The 23,119-nt window shown below is 41.5% G+C and overlaps 2 protein-coding genes across 3 annotated transcripts; one reads left to right on the forward strand and one right to left on the reverse strand.

Moving 5' to 3' along the window:
* Positions 1-4,363: 4,363 nt before the first annotated feature.
* ergic3 (ERGIC and golgi 3) lies at positions 4,364-21,943 on the reverse strand. 2 transcript variants are annotated; one of them, XM_072684957.1, is made up of 14 exons: positions 21,821-21,943; positions 21,238-21,308; positions 20,448-20,535; positions 19,008-19,127; positions 17,477-17,570; positions 16,352-16,517; positions 14,938-14,995; positions 12,867-12,881; positions 12,557-12,588; positions 12,381-12,477; positions 8,622-8,686; positions 7,775-7,911; positions 6,910-6,965; positions 4,364-6,642 (listed from the first exon to the last, which is right to left on the reverse strand). In XM_072684957.1, exons 1-14 carry the CDS (start codon positions 21,906-21,908, stop codon positions 6,563-6,565), a joined length of 1,167 nt encoding a protein of 388 aa, XP_072541058.1. In that variant the 5' UTR covers positions 21,909-21,943; the 3' UTR covers positions 4,364-6,562. The 2 variants fall into 2 exon arrangements, with proteins under 2 accessions (XP_072541058.1, XP_072541059.1); XM_072684958.1 differs by lacking the exon at positions 12,867-12,881.
* On the forward strand, positions 9,840-12,282 carry romo1 (reactive oxygen species modulator 1). The gene is made up of 3 exons (XM_072684959.1): positions 9,840-9,990; positions 10,984-11,114; positions 11,454-12,282. Exons 2-3 carry the CDS (start codon positions 10,984-10,986, stop codon positions 11,560-11,562), a joined length of 240 nt encoding a protein of 79 aa, XP_072541060.1. The 5' UTR covers positions 9,840-9,990; the 3' UTR covers positions 11,563-12,282.
* Positions 21,944-23,119: the final 1,176 nt, after the last annotated feature.

The following is a 23,119-nucleotide window of genomic DNA, read 5'->3' on the forward strand; positions in this document are numbered from 1 at the left end:
ACTATAGTGATGTATAATACTGGTGTAGTGTCCTGTAGTAAACTATAGTGATGTATAATACTGGTGTAGGGTCCTGTAATAAACTATAGTGGTGTATAATACTGGTGTAGTGTCCTGTAATAAACTATAGTGGTGTATAATACTGGTGTAGTGTCCTGTAGTAAACTATAGTGATGTATAATACTGGTGTAGTGTCCTGTAGTAAACTATAGTGGTGTATAATACTGGTGTAGTGTCCTGTAGTAAACTATAGTGGTGAATAATACTGGTGTAGTGTCCTGTAGTAAACTATAGTGGTGTATAGTACTGGTGTAGTGTCCTGTAGTAAACTATAGTGGTGTATAATACTGGTGTAGTGTCCTGTAGTAAACTATAGTGATGTATAATACTGGTGTAGTGTCCTGTAGTAAACTATAGTGGTGAATAATACTGGTGTAGTGTCCTGTAGTAAACTATAGTGGTGTATAATACTGGTGTAGTGTCCTGTAGTAAACTATAGTGATGTATGATACTGGTGTAGTGTCCTGTAGTAAACTATAGTGGTGAATAATACTGGTGTAGTGTCCTGTAGTAAACTATAGTGATGTATAATACTGGTGTAGTGTCCTGTAGTAAACTATAGTGGTGAATAATACTGGTGTAGTGTCCTGTAATAAACTATAGTGGTGTATAATACTGGTGTAGTGTCCTGTAGTAAACTATAGTGATGTATAATACTGGTGTAGTGTCCTGTAGTAAACTATAGTGGTGTATAATACTGGTGTAGTGTCCTGTAGTAAACTATAGTGATGTATAATACTGGTGTAGTGTCCTGTAGTAAACTATAGTGATGTATAATACTGGTGTAGTGTCCTGTAGTAAACTATAGTGGTGTATAATACTGGTGTAGTGTCCTGTAGTAAACTATAGTGGTGTATAATACTGGTGTAGTGTCCTGTAGTAAACTATAGTGGTGAATAATACTGGTGTAGTGTCCTGTAATAAACTATAGTGGTGTATAATACTGGTGTAGTGTCCTGTAGTAAACTATAGTGATGTATAATACTGGTGTAGTGTCCTGTAGTAAACTATAGTGGTGTATAATACTGGTGTAGTGTCCTGTAGTAAACTATAGTGATGTATAATACTGGTGTAGTGTCCTGTAGTAAACTATAGTGATGTATAATACTGGTGTAGTGTCCTGTAGTAAACTATAGTGGTGTATAATACTGGTGTAGTGTCCTGTAGTAAACTATAGTGGTGTATAATACTGGTGTAGTGTCCTGTAGTAAACTATAGTGGTGTATAATACTGGTGTAGTGTCCTGTAGTAAACTATAGTGGTGTATAGTACTGGTGTAGTGTCCTGTAGTAAACTATAGTGGTGTATAATGCTGGTGTAGTGTCCTGTAGTAAACTATAGTGATGTATAGTACTGGTGTAGTGTCCTGTAGTAAACTATAGTGGTGTATAATACTGGTGTAGTGTCCTATAGTAAACTATAGTGGTGTATAATACTGGTGTAGTGTCCTGTAGTAAACTATAGTGGTGAATAATACTGGTGTAGTGTCCTGTAGTAAACTATAGTGGTGAATAATACTGGTGTAGTGTCCTATAGTAAACTATAGTGGTGTATAATACTGGTGTAGTGTCCTGTAGTAAACTATAGTGGTGTATAATACTGGTGTAGTGTCATGTAGTAACTATAGTGGTGAATAATACTGGTGTAGTGTCCTGTAGTAAACTATAGTGGTGAATAATACTGGTGTAGTGTCCTGTAGTAAACTATAGTGATGTATAATACTGGTGTAGTGTCCTGTAGTAAACTATAGTGGTGTATAATACTGGTGTAGTGTTCTGTAGTAAACTATAGTGGTGTATAATACTGGTGTAGTGTCATGTAGTAACTATAGTGGTGAATAATACTGGTGTAGTGTCCTGTAGTAAACTATAGTGGTGAATAATACTGGTGTAGTGTCCTGTAGTAAACTATAGTGATGTATAATAGTGATGAAGTTAAGAATGAATCCATTCAGGAGAGAATCGGTCAGAATATTCATAGACAGAATTTTCATTGGTGAGGAATTTCTTGAGGTTCAGTCTGGCTGGGAACAAAAGGCCACTCAGGGCTGAGGACCTGCAGGGGCGACATTCAGCTGCTAAACTGCTGATGGGTGCTGAAGACTGAAGCTCTGCTCAGGTGAGGAGGACTGGTCCTGCTGGAGTCAGACTGGAGTACTCCATCGTAGGTAATATGAGCCATGAGCAATATTCTTTAACTGTAGCTCTAACTGTAGATATATTTATTCTTCAGTATTTTCTTCTTCCTGCAGTCTAGAAACTGTAGGGTGATGTAAGCCCCTTCTTCTAACCACACATCTGATCAGTCTCAGCTAGAGCCTCACACCTGCAGTTTCAGTGATCAGATATATGAGCCATTCAGTACAGTACCAACGTTAGCATGGCTGACTGAGCTGTTTACCGTCTACCTGGATCAGACTCGCCCATCTGTCCCATCTGACATCACTGTCTGATTAAAACTGATCTGACAGAATTGACTAAAAATGTTCATGAATGGAATTTTTTTTTTTTATTAATGGTCATTAATTAGGTCATGACAGCTCATGAATAATTAATAAGCAGCTAGAATATAAGCTAAAGGGGCAACAGTGACTTTTCTCCAATTAACATCAGAGATCTGCACCCTCTCTCTCTCTCTCTCTCTCTCTCTCCTGGTTTAGTCATTAATAAATACACTGTGTCCAAATGTTTGCAGACACTCCTTCTAATCAAAGCATTCAGCTACTTTAAGTTGCACCCATTGCTGACACAGATGTCCAAATGCACACACACAGCTTGTCTAGTCCCTGTAGAGAAGAAGTACTGCCAATAGAATAGGACTCCCTGGAGCAGATCATCATCATGACCCTATTGGCTCCATGCTGCCTAATGCCAGGCGTGGGCTAGAGGGGTATAAAGCCCCCCAGCATTGAGGAGCTATGGAGCAGTGGAGGAACTGTGTTCTCTGGAATGATGGTGGTGGAGCTCCATCCAGTACTTTTCAACAGTCTGGCCTCGCTAACACTCTTGGCGCTGAGTGCAATCAAATCTGCACTACAATGCTCCAGGATCAACTCTTTTTAATACTCTTGAATTTGTAAAAAAAAAAAACAATGAATGAGCAGATGTCCCAATACTTTTGTGATGTCACAGATCAGTCTATTTACATATGGAGGCCTATGTTTAGCACAGCCAGGACCGGGTTGTGCTCCATCAGGATGCAGAGGCCAGATCTTCTGTAACTGTGACTGTGATCCCAGACTTCAGTACAATCAGCTGCTGACTCCCAGTGGACTGTGACACACTAACAGTTACACGCTTTACGCCACAATTCTTACTTTTTTTTAAGTGAAACGATGCTTTTCAGACTGTTTCACCGCAGAAGCACTCATGACACACATCCTGGAAATTACTCACAGCACAGCGTTCTGACTGTTCCACACATGTTCCTTATTTATGTGGCTTTTCCTTCTCGCTCTCCACAGTCTGACCATGCACGGCCCACTGCTGCTATATGATAGAATGTACACAGGCCTCCCCCTGGTGGTGAACAGCTGCCCCTGCAGGCTAATGAGCACTGGAGTTTCTAACAGACCGCTCTTTGTACTCCACAGTGAGAAATGAAGACTAGAAGGTCAGTGGTTCAGTCACACGGATCTGGGTATTCCTGCCGGCGGAGCAGCATTCCACTCTCCACGGCTCCGTCCTGAGGCCACGAATGTGTGTGTGTGTCTAACACACAACCTCTGTGTTAGATACCCTCATCTCCGCAATGTCTGGAAACACTGCTCCTCACTGCAGAGCTGAGCTCTGTAGAATTGGGGAAATCTGTATTTTTATAATCAATCATTAAAGCATCACTGACAATAATTAATATAATAAAGGTATAATCCACAATAACAACTATTACACTAGTGAGTCTGTGTGTATACTCACACATACATTCATAATGTTTATAAACTTTTAAATGACTTTTAAAAGGACTGCTTTGTTAAGACTGGTAAACTGGTGTGAATTTATAAAGCTGATACAATAGAATGACTTAAGTTTATACATTAAAAATATGAAAGATAATAGTTTATTTTAAATGTTTTAAAACCAGTAAAACACAGACACTGTCAGCTCCTCCACCTCTCCACCATGGAGGAACAGTGTCTCAGGCATCAGGCAGCGTCTTCATCACCATTAGGTGAAGAACTTTCTGTGAGGAGCTTTTATTAGAGCTTCAGACTTCTGTTTCCCTTCACCTCCACTGTAGAACCACAGCTCTGACTGGGGGAGCTTATCTAGAACCTCCACTGTAGAACTCCAGCTCTGACTGGGGGAGCTTATCTAGAACCGAGCATTTCACACTAAACCCACCAAACCCCCACTCTGAGGGAGTCTGTTCATCCGAACTGTTTAACTCTGCAGAGAATTTTGGTGTGATTAAAATTAGGTGGAATTCTCCTGTGCTCTGTGGGTGAAGGAGGGGGTGGAGCTGAAGGATGGGGCAGGGCTGAATGAGGGGGCGGGGCTGAAGGAGGGGCAGACGGGTACAGTGTTACATTTATTTGTCAATTTAAAAACCGCCAGAGACAATCAAAATATAAATACATCTCTCCCCAAGCACAGGACAGGCCATCCACAGCACGACAGAACACACACTCACACCAACACCCTGGCGCACGCGCACACACACACACACACACACACACACACTCTTGTTTACAGAAACCCAGCCCCTGAATTTAGAGAAGGTGCGATTACAGAGGAACTCTGATACCTGTACAGCTGTGCCGACTCTGCGCTCGGCCTGTGCTCTTACTCAGCCTCCCTGCTCGGACCTGCAGGGTGATCAGCTTCACTGTCTGCAGAAGAGCATCACTGCGACACGGAGCTGCATCTGGCTCTAGATCAGCACCACCCTGTAGCTCTGCATAAATACACCCTGCACCTGACACAAAACTGCAGTCGAATACAATGTCCAAAAGTTTGTGGACAACCCTTAAGGTCACCGTGCCCGATGCCCAGCGGAGTCAAGGCTGTTGGAGCAGTAAAGGTGAATAAACTCTGGATTAGTTGTGAGAGTAAATAAGTCAGATCCTCGACAGAGACGCTTCTACATTTCACACACAGCCGGCAGAAGTAACCACACATTAAATATGGTCTATTTCATTATTAATAATCTGTGAAACTCAGTTAAATGAATAACACTGTGTCTAATGATATTTCCATCTCCTGTGGAGGATTTATTCACTTATTTACACTCACAACACTTTACACATCAACACAGCATTCAACCAGGAGTGCACAAATACGACTGTGTGTGTGTGTGTGTCTCAGTCAACTCCAACAGTCAGAGAGCAAACTGAAAAACGTAAACAAAAAAAAATTAACAAATTTAGCATATTTTGATCAATATTTTAGCAAATCTGATCATGTAAAGATGCAATATGGTGAAATGAGAAACACACCGCCAAAAATGGAAATGTGTTCATTTGTTCATCAAATATGAAATTTATTCTAAAACCTCAAATATTCCACTTCTCACTGAAGCTCGAGGTGGGCAATATGACCGTGTTTTGTTATGTGAGTTTTGTTATCATGACAAACGGTTGGGCTTTTCTGAGCGGATCATGGAGGTCATTAGTCCCTCAGATCTGCCCGTTTCATTACAGAGTGTAATTAGTGCTGTCTGATGTAGGGTGTAGTGAACAGGGACTGAAGCAGTATGCTGAGGATCTTCTTGGTGTACTGTTAGATACACTCTTTTGTCTGAATGTCAAAACATTGTGATGAATGTAGTGTATGATAAACATATCATGATCTAATATATTTAGCATATTGTCCAGCCCTCAGTGGCGCGGCTCTGCCGTACAGTTTGTGCACCCCTGTTTAAAGTGTGTTGTGTAGAAAAACTGATGTCTTATGAAGTCCACTGTTCATTTTTGCCAGATCTACAGTTACTATCACACGCTCAGGTTTATGTCAGGCAGGTTTTCCCAGATTACCACATCCTGAGACTCACTGAGGAACTGAGGAAAACAGGTCCGTTATCAGTCCGGCTCCCTGAAGACCCTCAGTCAGGCACACTACTGCTCTACTCCAACTGATCACACACCTGATCTGATCCAGGGCTTTGGACGGATCTTTAGGTGTGTGTGAATGGACAGAACAGTAGAGTGTGGAGTCTGAGGACCCCTGAGAAGCAGGAACAGGAAAGCGGTTCCCCTCAGCTCAGGGAAACGAGCAGCGTCTTCATCAGTGTCTCACTCTGACCAGTCAGCCTCTGCAGCATCCAGGTGTTTATGGGATCCAGTTAGCCAGTCAGCCCTGCTGAGGTACCTGTCCGAGTCCAGTGGAGGGAGGCTGCTCTGTGGCCGCACACACACACACACACACACACACACACACACACACACACACACACACACACACACACACACACACACACGCAGCTGGGCGTCTTCCCTTTGAACAGATACAGGCTTCCTGCAGACTGTAATGCACCGCAAATGTTCATGGTAGTAAACATGGCGTCGCTAGGAGGCTTTTCCCAGCTCAATCTTCTTCTGTATGGCTCTCGCTGAGTGGTATATTAAAGAATCGATGAGTCCAGCAACTACAAGAGAGAGAGAAACTCAGTAAAGAGTGCGGACTGTGGGGCAGAGCAAATACAACAATAATAGAGATCCACCCACTATATAGTTAGTATAATAATAATATTAATAATATTAATAATAATAAAACATGATTTTACTGACAGTCAATCAACAAATGTTTAAATATTTTAAAACACTTGAACTACAATTCGACACTAACTTTACTCATAAACTGTATCAACTGTAACTCATTCAGTGCAGCGGCTGAGAGATCAGACATGGCTCACCTGTGAAAACACCACCTATAATAGCACACACTCCCGTCAGAAAGTGAGTGAATGACCTGGGAGAAGGAACAGAAAGCGGTCAGTCAGAGTTCTGTCCTGCAAACATTCACATTAAATAATTACTTACACTGCCTGACCCCCCTCCCCTTATTACATAATTAATACTAATTCAGTTTATATTAAAAGAAGGACACAGTAGCAAAGGAGAAGAAAGTGGAGAACTGCGCCACCTGCTGGCTGCATGCAGAACATGACCAACCTGCAATAATTTAATCAGAGGAACATTTTTTGAAAGATAATTTAGAGAGATAATGGATGATAAAGGAAGGTTATTTCATTAAACTATTACATTAAGATATCAACAGATATTTTAACAATAAAAGTAGAACATTAAAACAACTAAAACATGCTGTATATCCTGCAATATGGATCACCTTCAGCTGGGCGAAATGCCATAAACATTAGAGTATCATACTTTGTGACATTTTTATTAGATATGATAATCTGACATGCAGAGATAAGTGCATCTGTATAGTGTAAGTGAGAATTTCCCCACTGTGGGACTAATAAAGGATTATCTTATCTTAAGGATTATCTTATTTGCAGCGCAAAAAAAATAATATTAAAAAATAATATTCACAAAACCTCAAACAAATTTTTAGTCAAACTGCACAAATAAACAGGCCTGATTAACCTCTGTTTCATGAACACGCAGGTGGTCAGTGTCACAATATTTTATTTATTATTTTAATTTTTATAACAATCAACTATCAGCATCCTCTGCTCACAAACAGCAGGGGGCGCTCTGTTATTATGTCCTGACGCACAACAATAAAGTCCAGTGTAAGAAGCCGAACACACGTACCGCTGCTTCTCTGTGAATTTGACCATCATGGGAGACAGCTCATACAGCACAAACACACCAGGCAGACCCTGATCTCCGATCAGTCCGTTGGCCACTTTTTCATGTCTGGTCACAGAGAACTGGTTTGTTTTCACCACCTAAGAAGCAAACGGACTGTAAACACACACGACCTTCCTGCAATTTAAATCATTATACAGATCAGAGATGTTGATCCAGACGATTTAGGGGCAGCAACTCGTCCTGCATGGTCATAATCACAGTAGACCCTCAGGGTTCAGTGCTGGGGTTCAGTACACAGCTGTGATGACTAAGCCTAACGAGGTCAGACACTTATCACACAACCAACTCTGAGGTCCGGCCCAGCCCTAGATAAAGGCCTTATGGGCTTCCTCCACAGAACCTCTGTGATCTGAACTCGCTGGACGTCCCGGCTGTCCAGAGCGCAGCCTTTTCCCACTACGACCCTAATCTTTGACCTGAGGGCTCCTGAAGATCTCTGCACATTTAAAGGAGGGTCGAGACCTGTAGACATCTAATCACTGTCTGATACTGATGATAGTTTATAAGCAACTATCTGCTGATTTAGAGGTGATTCTGCTATAACCCCTTATCTCCAAGTATCAGTGCAGGATTAGTACAGGTACGTTTACTGGAGCACGGGTACTGAATATTAAAGCACCTAAACACGGTAAACACCTCCGTCTCCTCATGTCTCTCCTGTGCGTCTGAATGTACGTTAATGAAAAGACTGAAATTCTCGTGTTTAATCTTTTACTCTTTTACACTCACAGATTCCTCTGAGGAAACGAATCTACTGGCTGCTTATACAGCAGTTCAGTACACTCACCTCCCCGTCTCCTTTAACGTAAATCGTCGGTACAATTTTCACAAAGTACTGGTACATCATAGACGCTGAAACACAGAGAAACACACAGAACTGAATGCTAGAGTTAGGGTTAGCAGGAGTTTAACAACACACACACACACACACACACACACACACACACACACACACACACACACACACACACTGCAGGGCTGCTCTTACAGGTGAATCCTGGTTCGCTGATTGGAGAATGTAGAGTTAGGAATCTTATCTATAAATATTATGAAAACTATTTACCCTTAAAAATTTTTAAACTGCAACAGATCTGCCCAAATCAAAATAATACACTGACAGAGCTTAAAAAAATAAACATTAAGGTGATTTTTCCTGATTTGGATTGTACACCATATAAAACACATGACTCAAATATCAAATACAGAGAAAACTTTTAAAATATTAAAGCGTCAGTTTTCTTAATTTATATTAGTTTCAATTAACATACTTCTGACATTTCTGACTATGAAGTATAATATCATTATTATTATATTAGAATTATTATTAAATTCATACTGTACTCTCACCCTGATAATTATTGTTATTAAATCATTACTGCATCAGCAATATCCAGTAATATTACTGTTATTATATAAGTACCATACTAACCCCATCTTGATAATGTGTACATTATTAGTATTAGTATTAGTTGTAGTAGTATTGCATTATATTCATATCATTTTTTATTTATATACATATATTTATGTACATATTTAATTTTTTCTCTTTTTGTTTACTATTTTATTTTATAGAGTGTTTATTCCTTACACAAATGGTTGCAACTGTAACAACAGCAATTTCCCTTCTGGAGTCAATAAAATATTTCTGATTCTGATCATCTTCTTGTTGTGTTCAACTGTAAGGAACAGCAATAATGATACTGTGTCAATTTGAACTGGCACATGTTTAACCGTGCAAAAGTAGAACCTTTTTCTTCATAATCATGTATTTAGATCAATTAATATTAAACTAATCAATATTTAGTATAATCAAAAAAAATATTTTTACTCATGATGATTCACAATGCGTTATTTTCTTTTCACGTGTTTATTATGTGAATTAAGCCCAGCATCAAAGATTTCCTGCTGCATTTGTAACCTCTGAGCAGGAGAGCAGGGGGTCCCTCACACTGCTGGGTCATGCGGTTCGGGGGTGTACCTGCAGGGGGCGGCCGCACCTACACAGCCTCCACTCTCCGTCCTCTCCGTCTCTTTAAAGTAATGGCGTCCTGGTGAAGCGCTCACACTGCTGGCTAATATTAACACATTACATCCAGCTCTGTGTCCGAAACCCCCACACTCTCCTGGAAAACACTCGTATCGCGTACTTGGGAACGGTATGTAGAGCTGAGGCGCACGCAGCTGTGGAGGTTTTACGCAGACGGAGGCGCTGTGCTGTGGACTGCCTTCAAGGCCACATTTAGCGGACATGCTAGCTAGCTAACGAAGCCAGGCTCGATCAGCGGGCTCGTTAAGAGTCTTAAAGGAGAGATGAGGTCATATTTAAGGGTTTATTTAACTATACGAACGATATCTGGTTATCTGTGTAAAAGAGCGAGATTACTGAGACGAAAGACTACGTTTGTTGTTGGCTTTCTACTGGAACTGTCCGGTCCACCTTAAATACTGCAGCAGTTCCATGCTGGCGCCACAGGCGCTCCTACTGTAACTGCTGCAGTATTTAAGGTGGACCGGAGAGTTCCAACACGAAACCAGCATTTGTATTATTTCAGCTTTATTCGAACCTGTGTGCATGCGGACACTGTCTAAATGACACGTTTCAATTTATTGAGGCCTTAACTATCTTAATAAGCAACAGAATCGATTAGAAAGTGCACAGAATCCATGGTTTCCCAAGACTTTTATAATGCTACGACTGTCCAGTCCCAGCCTATCTGGTCTGTTCAGGCCTGTATGACCCAAATTTGACCTTGCATCATATTGAAATCCCCCTGAATGACATAAGCCAACATTACCGTGTGTTTATTATTGACTTTTTATAGATCATGTATACTTTGGGTTCAGCCGGTGAATACAAGTGCTAGTATTATATGGGCAGTGCTGCTCAGCGGTCAGAGGTTGTGACAGGGTTGTGGGTTCGATACCTTTATTAGTAAGGCACACCTTTGCACCTACTCCTTCCTGCAGTTATCTGATCAGCCGATCCTGTGGCAGAAGTGCATACAGTGATGCTCAGCAGCCCCAGGTCAACCACGTGAAAGAGCTCCTTAAAAAGCTGCAGGAACTGTGGCTCTCGGTAACCAGCCTAGACTAGCAGAGTTCAGCACTGATGCTGTGATCACCCTGAGAGATTCTTCTACCGTTTGCAGATGCCAGTAGCCGTAGGACCGTACGGGCAAGCCCAGCCAAGCTGCTATGACCGAGTCAAGATGGGCTTCATGATGGGCTTTGCAGTGGGGATGGCTGCAGGGGCAATGTTCGGATCGTTCTCCTGTCTCAGGTATGAAAGCTCCCTTTTTCTTAATTCTGTTTACATCAGACACCTGTTCATGTGCTAGAATTAATAAGAGAATGGAACTAAAGTGCACCATCTCTGGAATGATGGTGGAGCTACATCCAGTACTTTTGGGATGAGTTGGAGTGTCAGAATTAATCATCCAACCTCAGACCCTGACCTTACTCATGCTCTCGCTCTCAGGGCTGAATGCAATCAAATCCTCCTCCCAGCAATGTTCCGAGAGCGAGTAGAGGCTGTTACTGCAGTAAAGGGAGTTAGGAGCGCTTGCATGTCCGTTCTGTTTGTATATTGATGATGTATTCTCTTATTGTTTCTATGCAGAATTGGGCTGAGAGGCCGAGAGCTAATGGGCGGAGTGGGGAAGACCATGGTGCAGAGCGGCGGCACATTCGGCACCTTCATGGCCATTGGGATGGGCATTCGCTGCTGAGGCTACTACAGATTGCACTTATCACTTATTGGGACTTTATTGAGACGATTTTTCATCTATATGTCACAATGCCACCTTAAGCAGAATTGTCAGAGGATATGTCAATAAAAAAACAAAAAAACTGAGCTCAAAGAAGTGGTTAGAAATAAGTAATCCAGAATAATACAGGGCTGTGGTATGAGCCCCACTGTGATCATTCCAGAAGCCCTTTAGAAGAGCTTAAAGCAACACGTAAATGTTAATAAAGTGATGCTTCTGAATGAGTGAGAGGTAATTGTACAACAGGTAGTCACTACTAACTTGCAGTTCCTGATTTACTGCTTGTGATTGGCTGAGGAAATGAAAGGAGTGGAAGAAGTCTCAGTGTTTGTACTAGGTTTGTGCACCCCTGATTAAATGACATGTTTGGTTGATTTAAGTCATTGCTTTTTAACTCTAGTCCTGTGGACCCACTACCCCGCATGATTTCGGGTAAAATGAGAATTTAATATCTATGGTTCCGGAGCTCTGACTGCGCTCAGCAGCTTTTATTTTCTACCGCAGCCAAAACCACACCTTTACTCTTAAAGTACGACTGATTATACTAAACTATGGTGGAAATGCTCTTATTTTACCTGTGGTTCTAAACCAGCACATTCAGAACAGACAGGAGGAGGCTAGCAGTAATATGCAATAGAAAACCAAATTTCTACATTAAATAGGTGATTGCCACAAACTTAATCTTTTTTGTCAATCTTGTGAAATCCCAGCATTTCTGAACCTTCTCCAGAATCCTTTTTTTATTATTATTAATATTAATAATGAGAGACGTGCCCTACCTTGAGGTGCTGCAACATTCGTGCCGTCCAGAGGGTTCACGATTCCAGGGTAGTCTTTCCCAAATGAGAGGTGTTTAATCAGATGGGTCATGTTTATCTGAGAACACAAGACGTTTCGTTAATTCAAGTCAGTATAAAGAACACTGCCAATCAGTAAACACAGAGGTCACACTTACGTTGTCCAGTCCGAAGCTCTGCAAGTCGTGAACTGGGGGTGGGGGATAATTCAGAGCATTAATATGGTGCTGCACATTACTGGATTCTGATTAGTCTACAGGGTTAAGTGTGGAAGTAAAAGCACAGCATAGTGATTAAGAGGCAGAGAAATCACATCAAATTACTGGCTTAGGATAAACTCGTCAGGAATACGTAGAGATACAGGCTACTGTGCTCAATTGGTAACGAGGTAAATCCATTACGCTAAGCTCTTAATGGAAATAAGCATTTAATTGAATTTGTAAGATTGAATTTAAAAGATTGACTTACTTTCCACAGCATGCACTGCAGAAAGAAGAGAAAAGAGTCACCACATGGCTTCAATTTTTCTCGTTTAAGAAATGAAATCCCTGGTGCTGTAAAGTTACTGCGCTGATGAAGAAAAGGCCGTGATGCTTAATTGGCCAAATTTGATCATTAGTTTGTTTGTTGGCTGTGAAGGGGCTCGTCATCTCTTTTTTCTGTAGTAGACATTATTATTTAGACATGCTCCATCCTAAAGCATCGTTTACTACTCAGTGCAGGAGTCTACAGTAAGACTTGGTAAAGATACAGTCATATGTAAAAGCTAGCGCAGCCCTGACCAGACTCCATGTGTAGCAGATCTTCCACAGAGACGCACTTCTGTACATTCAAATACACACCTACTGTTTATTTACTGAATAACAGATTCATCAAATCCTGAAAAATATGTTCAATTCAGTGGATAAATACTGAAACGGTGTCTAAAGTGTGCAGGAAAAGGTCATATTTAAACGTGTTTCCTGTAGAGGATTTATATCCACTTTGAAAATCAGCAGCTCATGGAGTTTGATTGGGTGAATTCTTTTGCACATGACTGCAAGTCTGTGTTATGTAGATACCTTGTTACTCAAGAAAAGAGGAAAATAATTTTTTAGCTGTTCACGATTTTCCCACATCATTAAAACACATTACATTCTGCCTTTGGGTTAAACTGCCAGCATGTTAGTTAAGGGTGTAACGGCTTGTGGGATTCCTCAGGCTTACCCAATCAGACTAGCTCTAATTTACGGTCATCAAGGAAGCAATAAACAGATACTGGATCTATAAATAATCAATTTTCCTACAACTAATTTATTCACTCATAGATTTACTGTTTAAAGAACGTCTTATTTTATATTGTTCTATATAATAAGCACGGGCTCACTAGCATTAACAACACTAAGCTTTATTAACAATAAATGCAAATATCAGCTGCTACATATTCCAAACATACTGAAATTAAATTGTATCATCAATATTGCCCAGCACTGTCCGCATGCCACTTCTGATTGTCCTAAATAACGATTTAATTGGTCCGATAGCCTTAAAGCAGCAGTTCAGTGAAAATCAAACTCCCATGATGCAGCTCTGACCCAGATTCAGTTGATCAGCTCAGACGTGTTCGGTATCTGATGTGAGTTTCTTTAGTTTACTACAGGATCTGGATCAATAAACACTGGACTCAGACGGTTACCACTTTACTCCTCTCTGTGAACACGGCCTCAACCCCGCCCATCTCCCAGCGCCTCTTTCAGAGCTCCTCCAGATCTTCATCAGCTGGTAGATGGATGAGGTTTAGGAGACGGTGAGACTTACTTTAGTCTAGAAACCCAAACAGAACCAGAACCACAGAGCTGAGGAACGCTGGAGGAACCGGAACCACCTTCACCTCAGCACCGTGTGTGTATCACTCCGCCCACTGCGCTCCGGTCTGAGAGAGGAGCAGCTCTACAGAGCGGGATGTGATGAGGAGGAGGATGTAGCTTGAGTGTGTAAATAAACGAGTGTGTGTTGAGGGTGTGTGTATATGGAGAGGAGACTGGTGACAGTCCAGTGTTTGTTAGCCTAGCATCTCCTGTAGACTAAAGGAGCTCACGTCAGAAACCCATCAGAACACGTCTGAGATGATCGACCGAACTTGGGGTCTGAGATCAACCTTGATCCTTTAAGCTCAGTCTACAGTAAGAGGAGTCCAGCAGCAGAGAGAGAGAGACAGAAACAGCAAGAAATGGAGGAGACTGCATGCACATGCGTTCTTCACTCATCCGTGAAATGAGAGCCACGGACAAACAACGGATGCTCTGAATGACCCATCACACGACTTACCGTCTCCTATTCCAGCTACACGGATCCACTGAAATCAGGTCACTGCATGCAAAGAACTTACACATCCTCTGGTCTGGAGCACAACCCCTGAACCCTCGGCTTCGATTCCTTCCTAGTCTAGTTTGTGAATATTGGACTATTTTGTTGTGTAGAGACTCTTAATCAGTGTTCTGCCACAGACCAGAGGATATAATCGGTCCTGAAACGACAGCAAAGCTGCTCTGATACTCACCGTGTACATGAGACTGCTGAAAGCTCTTCCCAGGGGCAAAGTGGAAATTACCTGCCACCTACAGACAGAACCGGGGTAAACTACTGAGACCATAAACCGGAGTGTGAGAAGCTCCCAGCTCTATATACTCTACATAGATCTGAGCAAACGCCTTACCTGTAATTAACTCTATATAACATTAGAATAAACCCAAATAAACATAAAGTCAGTGGTCAGTGAGAGTGTCTACCTGTAATTAACTCTACATAACATTAGAATAAACCCAAATAAACATAAAGTCAGTGGTCAGTGAGAGTGTCTACCTGTAATTAACTATATATAACATTAGAATAAACCCAAATAAACATAAAGTCAGTGGTCAGTGAGAGTGTCTACCTGTAATTAACTCTATATAACATTAGAATAAACCCAAATAAACATAAAGTCAGTGGTCAGTGAGAGTGTCTACCTGTAATTAACTCTATATAACATTAGAATAAACCCATATAAACATACAGTCAGTGGTCAGTGAGAGTGTCTACCTGTAATTAACTCTATATAACATTAGAATAAACCCAAATAAACATAAAGTCAGTGGTCAGTGAGAGTGTCTACCTGTAATTAACTCTATATAACATTAGAATAAACCCAAATAAACATAAAGTCAGTGGTCAGTGACAGTGTCTACCTGTAATTAACTCTATATAACATTAGAATAAACCCATATAAACATAAAGTCAGTGGTCAGTGAGAGTGTCTACCTGTAATTAACTCTATATAACATTAGAATAAACCCATTTAAACATACAGTCAGTGGTCAGTGAGAGTGTCTACTTGTAATTAACTCTATATAACATTAGAATAAACCCATATAAACATACAGTCAGTGGTCAGTGAGAGTGTCTACCTGTAATTAACTCTATATAACATTAGAATAAACCCATATAAACATACAGTCAGTGGTCAGTGAGAGTGTCTACCTGTAATTAACTCTATATAACATTAGAATAAACCCATATAAACATAAAGTCAGTGGTCAGTGAGAGTGTCTACCTGTAATTAACTCTATATAACATTAGAATAAACCCAAATAAACATAAAGTCAGTGGTCAGTGAGAGTGTCTACCTGTAATTAACTCTATATAACATTAGAATAAACCCAAATAAACATAAAGTCAGTGGTCAGTGAGAGTGTCTACCTGTAATTAACTCTATATAACATTAGAATAAACCCAAATAAACATAGTCAGTGGTCAGTGAGAGTGTCTACCTGTAATTAACTCTATATAACATTAGAATAAACCCAAATAAACATACAGTCAGTGGTCAGTGAGAGTGCCTACCTGTAATTAACTCTATATAACATTAGAATAAGCTCTATATAACCTATAATAAAGTCATAATACAAATCATATAAAGTGTGCTCCTACAGTACCTTATTGACCTCCAGGAAGCCATAGACTTGGCAGCCTTCGTTCTTCTGCTCCTGCATCTTCTGGCTGAACCCCTCTCTCTTGCACTGTTCGATGGTGTCAGGAGTTTTAAAGGCCCAGCCTCGCCGCCGGTACGCCTCTCGCACATCATCACAGGTGTTACAGCATCTAAACATCAGAGGAGTCAGTGGTCATCTGCCTATCAGACTATCACACTAGAGGTTGAAATGACACTAGAGGTAATGTACAGATGTGCAGGGGAAAGAGCACAGGGTAACATACCACTGACATTCAAACACTCAAACTGGTTCCAGTAGAACCTGCTTTTGGTCATCTTCTCAAGTTCCCATAGCAACATAATCTACCAACCTTCCCAACAATTAAACAGGGATTTCACCAGGTTCCTCCTGAACACATGGTAAGTGTGATTGATGGCAGAGATGAATCTCCCTGTTGGTGGCGTAATAGAGCACATTTTTAATCATATTTTTTCCTCCCATTTCTGAGCAGTAACTAAGGGCTGAGTTATCGGAGACCTCTGTGTAGAGCATTCATTCAGCCGGTATGTCCCTCTAGATTCCATCTGTCCATTCTGCCCATTCCTTACATGCAGAACCTAAAGCAGGTACGACCAGTCTGCTCTGCTCTGCTCTGATCTGCTCTGCTCTGCTCTGATCTGATCTGCTCTGATCTGATCTGCTCACTCATTCGTTCAACAGCCGTCTGCTTTCCACACAGTAACCCCACCCTGGAACAGTCACTTTATACTGTATATATTTAACATTATGTACATTTAGCACCTTCGGAATTTCTTATCATTTACCTTTACTCTTCGACTGTTGACTGTGTGTACATGCACAGTGCTGTAACACTAATGTTCTTCTGAGGATTTTCATGTCTGAGGATGTAAAAGTCTCATTTTATATCCTCAGAAAAGTGGGATCAGGAGTCAAAGCGGCCGGGACTATCAGCCTCAGAACTGAATTGAGTCATGTGACTTTCTGGATGTCTGACAGCTTCTTCAGAAATGTGTAGGTTTTTTTAATTGCTTTAATTTCTTTACTATTTATATTCTAATGAAATTCTCTAGTCATGTAGCGTAGGTCCAGCTTTCAACAGGGACTCACTTCAGGTCTTCAGTCTCTGCTCCATAGCAGCTCTCACAGCGGTCAGGATCCAGCTTACTGGGGTCAAAAATCTCCCCCTCCTCTTGACCCAAATCTGTGCAGAAAACACAAACATGTATCATCATCTCCACCAGCAGAGAAAAGAGGACCAGGTTTATAAACTACGAGGCTGTGTGTAGCCTGTGATCATCTGCAAATCAGTGTAACACACGGCCCGAAGTGACCCACTGCACTCAGCCGCTACAGAAATGATCAAATATTTACTAAAGGTTTCTGTGCATCTTATTAATAACTAATAATTAATCTTATTAATAACTGAAATCATTTGATATATAATAAAACACAGTGCTGAGCCTTTTCCCCTCACTGAGGAAGAATCATTAAAACTCAGGAGGGGGCTGGGTTTGTTCTGCTGTGTCCCAAAACACACACTTCACTAGTGCACTTCTAAAGGTGTTTATATACTGTTCAGTGTGGGAGTGTGTGGTTTGGGACACAGTCCGAGTGTGAGGTGAGAATAAGTCACTAAACTTTAGCATAAATGTGATATTTTTTTAATTTAATTAAATATAGTAGATAACACCGCTTTGCCATCAGCAGCCGGAGTCTGACAGAGCACAATTGGGTGGGTAGATGGCGCTCTCTCCCCTCTGTACTCCTAAGTGATGTTGGTCGGTTAAAGAGGTGGCTTCACATGTATCGGAGGAGACGTGTGTAAAGTCCCATGAACACATGGGTTAACTGGCAGAACTAAACTGGGAAAAATGGAAAATGTCTGAAATGTGTAAAATATTACTGATAATATTGATAATAATATAAGTTCCCATAGCAACACCCACAATCCTTCAAAGCTTTAAATTTTTTTGTTGTAAAATATTCTTTGGATGCTTTGGATTCCAAAAGGCAGTGATGCAGAGTGGGCGGAGTCGGCAACACAACAAAACTGAGCGGAGTTTAGCTTCATGCAAATTAGGAGCGATGACCAATGGGAACCGAGCAGGATGGTGCCATTTTTCAGTTCCTCTTAGAGATGGAGGAGAAGCTCGCTGTAGAAATTATTCAGGGAGCATCTTCAGCAGCAGCATGTCAGACTGCTCCATCCAGCCTGGAATACTGCTGGAGTCAGGCCTCCTCGAGCTGCAGCAGCTCCTGGTACTCCCCCTGCTTTGGGGCGGGTCTGAACTGTGTTTTGGACCCACCCAGACAACACGGACAGTGCTGAGGTTCAGAAAGCAGACAAGCGATCTCCCTCACAGATCTGTACATCTCAGGGGGGTTCAGGGGGGACCCGAGTGGTGGGCCGGACTGGGCAGGAAGGGGTTTTGATTCTGTACACTCGCTGTAGCAGCTGCAGCCAGGCGCCCTGCCACGGCATTCCCCTGCTATCACTGAAAACATGGTAATCCAACTTCACCCGAGTTAAGAGGCATGTGATGAGCGTCCGGCGAACTGGACCGCCAGAGGTGGAAAGTCTCTGCTGGACTGAACTCAGGGTTCGGTCAGAACCGATCTTTAAGCTGCTGATACAAACCGTGTTTCTCTGCCTCAGAGCTGACCGGCTTCCCGTCTTTGTCCAGCCTCTGTTTGAACAGGTTGTGCTCCACATCCAGCTGCTGCTCTCCGGCCACGTCCATGGCATCAATGCTCAGATCTGAGGAACAGGAATGACGGGAATACTTAAACTGATGAAATGCAATATTAGTATTATATCAATATTTCACAGAATCATGGCAGTGTTGATCATACACTATATCCAAATGGTTGTGGACACCTCGTCTAATTAGGGCAGCGACTATCAAATACTTTTGGAATCGAGTACTTTGTTCATTTTTTCATTGATTAATCGAGTAATCAGATAAATCATACCTGTGTTTTTAAACAACTACAACAGTGTGTTATGTAACATGAAATGGCCTTTTTTTAAGCGAGCAATTGGCTCCAGAACTAAGCCCATTTATTCGACCTCTCTATGAAACCTTTATAAATAATTATTTTTTGTCTTTAAGTTTTATCTTAACAAAAAGAGAAAAAGGGGCGTACCCGCTGTAACAGCCCAGGACAGGTGTGTGTGTGTGTACGCAGGAGGGAGAGATGAGGAGGGGTAAATTGCAGATTTTGGTGCATTTGCTTTCATGCCTAGTACGTTCTAACAGGCGCTGGTGTCAGCAGTTAGCAGTCGTAATCGTGTGCTGTAGAGGCTCCGAGTCCGCTTGCAGAAGTGCAGTTCAGGTGAGGAGGCTTCCGGCTTTTCTGTGCCGCCTTAAATCTTTAAAATGCGCGTCAGTTAAAACAGCCCGTGTAAAACAATGAGCCCGGAGTCTCCCGGAGGCGGGAGCGGTTTCTCTTCACCTTTAATATTCAACTTAATGGACAACTGCTGATTAATGTGGCCTAAAGGTGAGAGAAGGGGGCTTGGGAACAGAAGACTGCCAGGTCGATCCTCTGCTATGGGCTGGAAGTTCAGGTTTGGGGAGTAAAGGTACAGCGTTTCCTCTTCCATCAACGTTCACGGCCGACGTGCTCTTGGGCAACACCTAACCCTTAACAGCTCCCAAAGGTCAGCACCTGTTCTCACTCTGTGTGTGTGTGTGTGTGTGTGTGTTCACTGCCCCAGATGGGTTCAATGTAAAGGTTGAATTCCACTGTACTGCTGTGCAATTCCTTTCCCCTTTCCTGACAGGAAGGACACAGCAGTATTACCTGGTCTTTAAATGGCCTAATTCTGCTGAGCGTCCTGCAATGTCTAGCACCCCCTACAGACAATTACGAAAAGCCCAATATGAGGACGATTCCAATAATCACACTATTGTTCCCTGGGGGAAAAAAAGCATGTATATGTCCAAGCTGAAACACTTCTAGTAACTGTAAAAGTGTGTGGGAGGGTGTGGGAGGGTGTAAGATGGTGTGGGAGGGTGTGGGACAGTGTGGACTCCACAGACAGACGCAGAAAACGCAGAGCGGAGTTACTTACAGGCACACGGCATGTGAGGGAACACAACATCGATGTTGATCTTCAGCTTGTCTCCTCTCGAAGTGTCCACAAACAGTTCAGGATGGACCTGCAACCACAATAAATCCCTTTACATTAACAATCCAAACGCACGACCATTATAACAGTATGGTCTGGTCCTACCCGTGACCATCAAACTCTATAACTCCTCCCTCAGCGTGTGACACTATGGTTCATATGAGCAATAATAATAGAACTTAATAATAGAACTGTAATTCATTTAATATTTCCATGCATGTAAAATACCTCAGGGCTGCTTTATACAGCATGTTCCATATTTATTATCACAGTTACTGTCATCTGATTATATTCGTATAAGTTATATACATGTACATATTTTCTTTCCTTTTATTTGGTTTCATATTATATTTTATATTATATAGAGTGTTTATTCTTACATGAATGGTTGCAACTGTCAAAACTGAAATTTCCCTCCTGGGATCACTAAAGTATTCTGACTCTGATCACTGACTGATCTCTTCGATTTACAGGGGTCAGAGACGGCCGTACGTGAATAAAAAGATTTATTCAATAAAAAATTAATAAATTGTGCCATCTGTTATTATCCTGCGCTTCCTACTTAGGATGCAGATCTGATGGAATAAGTTAATTAGCAACATATAATAATAATAATAATAATAATAATAATAATAATTTGTAGTTGTACTAAACGTATTAATAAAGAATATAGTTATTAGTAGTAGTGTAATTAGTGTAATTAGTGTAATTAGCAGTGTGGAGTGGGACTCACCTCCTTGGTCAGGTAGTACTGTAACTCCGAGAAGAACAGGATCAGCATGATAAGTCCACTGATGATCGTAACTGACAGAGGAAGCGAATTTAGTCAGTACTGTATAAATAATAATAATAATAATAATAATAATAATAATAATAATGATGATAAATTAGTCAGTAAACTGACAGTCAAAGTCTGCTCTAACAGCTACTGCTAACCGGTCAACAGTAATGAAGGTGAGTGGCTCGATATGAGCTCAATTATTAGCACTACAGCTAAATCGAAGTAAATGATTAAGTAAGAATCATGACAGCAACGCCTGGAGGCCGAGTATGATGAGGTTTCGGTTCGAGACTCATTCACATTTTGAGGAAACCTTAAGTTGATTTTGTTTTTGGGAACTGTCCGGTCCACCTTAAATGCTGCAGCAGTTCCATGCTGGCGCCTCCGGCGGTCCCACTGTAGCTGCTGCAGTATTTAAGGTGGACCGGAGAGTTCCAACACGAACCCAAAGGTAGCCTCGTTAGCAGCAGCTGCACATTCAAACCGAAGCTTTCCACTAAGCTATGTCTGGGCGAGCGATTCAGAGGACCCTCACCTGTCGCTCCGCCGCATGTTTTTATCCTAAAGTCCTCCAGAGTTTTAGGATAAGCGTCAAATTGTTTGAGTTTATTAAACGCATCCATCTTCCCTCTCTGTGCGACTGAACGTTCCGGTTCACGTCCGCTACGCACCGGATCCGGGGAGCCCTGTCAGCCAATCAGATTACACCGCGTCGGTTACTGCAGATCTGTATAACATAGCATTTCCTGAATGAGCGCTGTGGAGCACCTTCTGTAGATCTGTACAACACGGGGTTTCCTGGATACGAGCTGTATAAACCCACCGCAGATTAACATCGCATAGGATTTACTGTATGTATGGAGTTTGTTGTAGATCTGTACAGCATAGGATTTACTGTACGTGTGGAGTTTATTGTAGATCTGTACAGCATAGGATTTACTGTATGTGTGGAGTTTATTGTAGATCTGTACAGCATAGGATTTACTGTATGTATGGAGTTTATTGTAGATCTGTACAGCATAGGATTTACTGTATGTATGGAGTTTATTGTAGATCTGTATAACATAGGATTTACTGTATGTTTGGAGTTTATTGTAGATCTGTACAGCATAGGATTTACTGTATGTGTGGAGTTTATTGTAGATCTGTACAGCATAGGATTTACTGTATGTGTGGAGTTTGTTGTAGATCTGTACAACATAGGATTTACTGTATGTGTGGAGTTTGTTGTAGATCTGTATAACATAGGATTTACTGTATGTGTGGAGTTTGTTGTAGATCTGTATAACATAGGATTTACTGAGTGAAAACTATAGGTACTTGTGTCGTCTCGGTTCGTCTTCCTCTGGAGATGGACTTGTTATTCAAAAAGGAGAGTCTGTAGCCACTGTCTTTAGTTGTAACAATAATATATTTTATTGCAATCGAAAGAACAGTGTGGAGAGAGTCTGCCAATTCTGGGTGCCCTTCGGTCTCTCTCTCCGACTTAGGAATACCTTGAGTTTTTATACCTTATTTCACGCCACATTCTGTTGGAATGTTGCCATATATGGAATGTTTACATTTCATCCATAGGGAACAGCCATTAGCTCCCCCATTACCTAAGTGGTCCATGGCCACTTCTGGACAGCGTTTAACTCACTGACACGTCTGCCCAACGGGATGTCCAAATCTAAACAGCATCTTATGTCTGTTCAATTTGTGTATATTTGGTCAAGAAACGGGACCCCCTTTCTTTTCTACATCTGCAAAGTCAATGAATATACTACACTTGTACTGTAGTGGTATCATGCAGGATTACCACTTGGGTTCAGTTCCCAGCTGGCACACGTTT

Source organism: Salminus brasiliensis, chromosome 7 (assembly GCF_030463535.1).
Source record: "Salminus brasiliensis chromosome 7, fSalBra1.hap2, whole genome shotgun sequence".
Lineage (NCBI taxonomy): Eukaryota > Metazoa > Chordata > Actinopteri > Characiformes > Bryconidae > Salminus > Salminus brasiliensis.

What these genes read in the sequence shown, in the direction of transcription:
- romo1 (XM_072684959.1), top strand. Translation starts at nt 10,984, where the DNA reads ATGCCAGTAGCCGTAGGACCGTACGGGCAAGCCCAGCCAAGCTGCTAT. An exon ending in GGATCGTTCTCCTGTCTCAG is followed by an intron (nt 11,115 to 11,453) that starts GTATGAAAGCTC and finishes GTTTCTATGCAG; the next exon opens with AATTGGGCTGAGAGGCCGAG.
- ergic3 (XM_072684957.1), bottom strand. Translation starts at nt 21,908, where the DNA reads ATGGATGCGTTTAATAAACTCAAACAATTTGACGCTTATCCTAAAACT. An exon ending in CCCTCACATGCCGTGTGCCT is followed by an intron (nt 19,128 to 20,447) that starts GTAAGTAACTCC and finishes CCTGTTCCTCAG; the next exon opens with ATCTGAGCATTGATGCCATG. An exon ending in AAATTCACAGAGAAGCAGCG is followed by an intron (nt 6,966 to 7,774) that starts GTACGTGTGTTC and finishes TCCTTCTCCCAG; the next exon opens with GTCATTCACTCACTTTCTGA.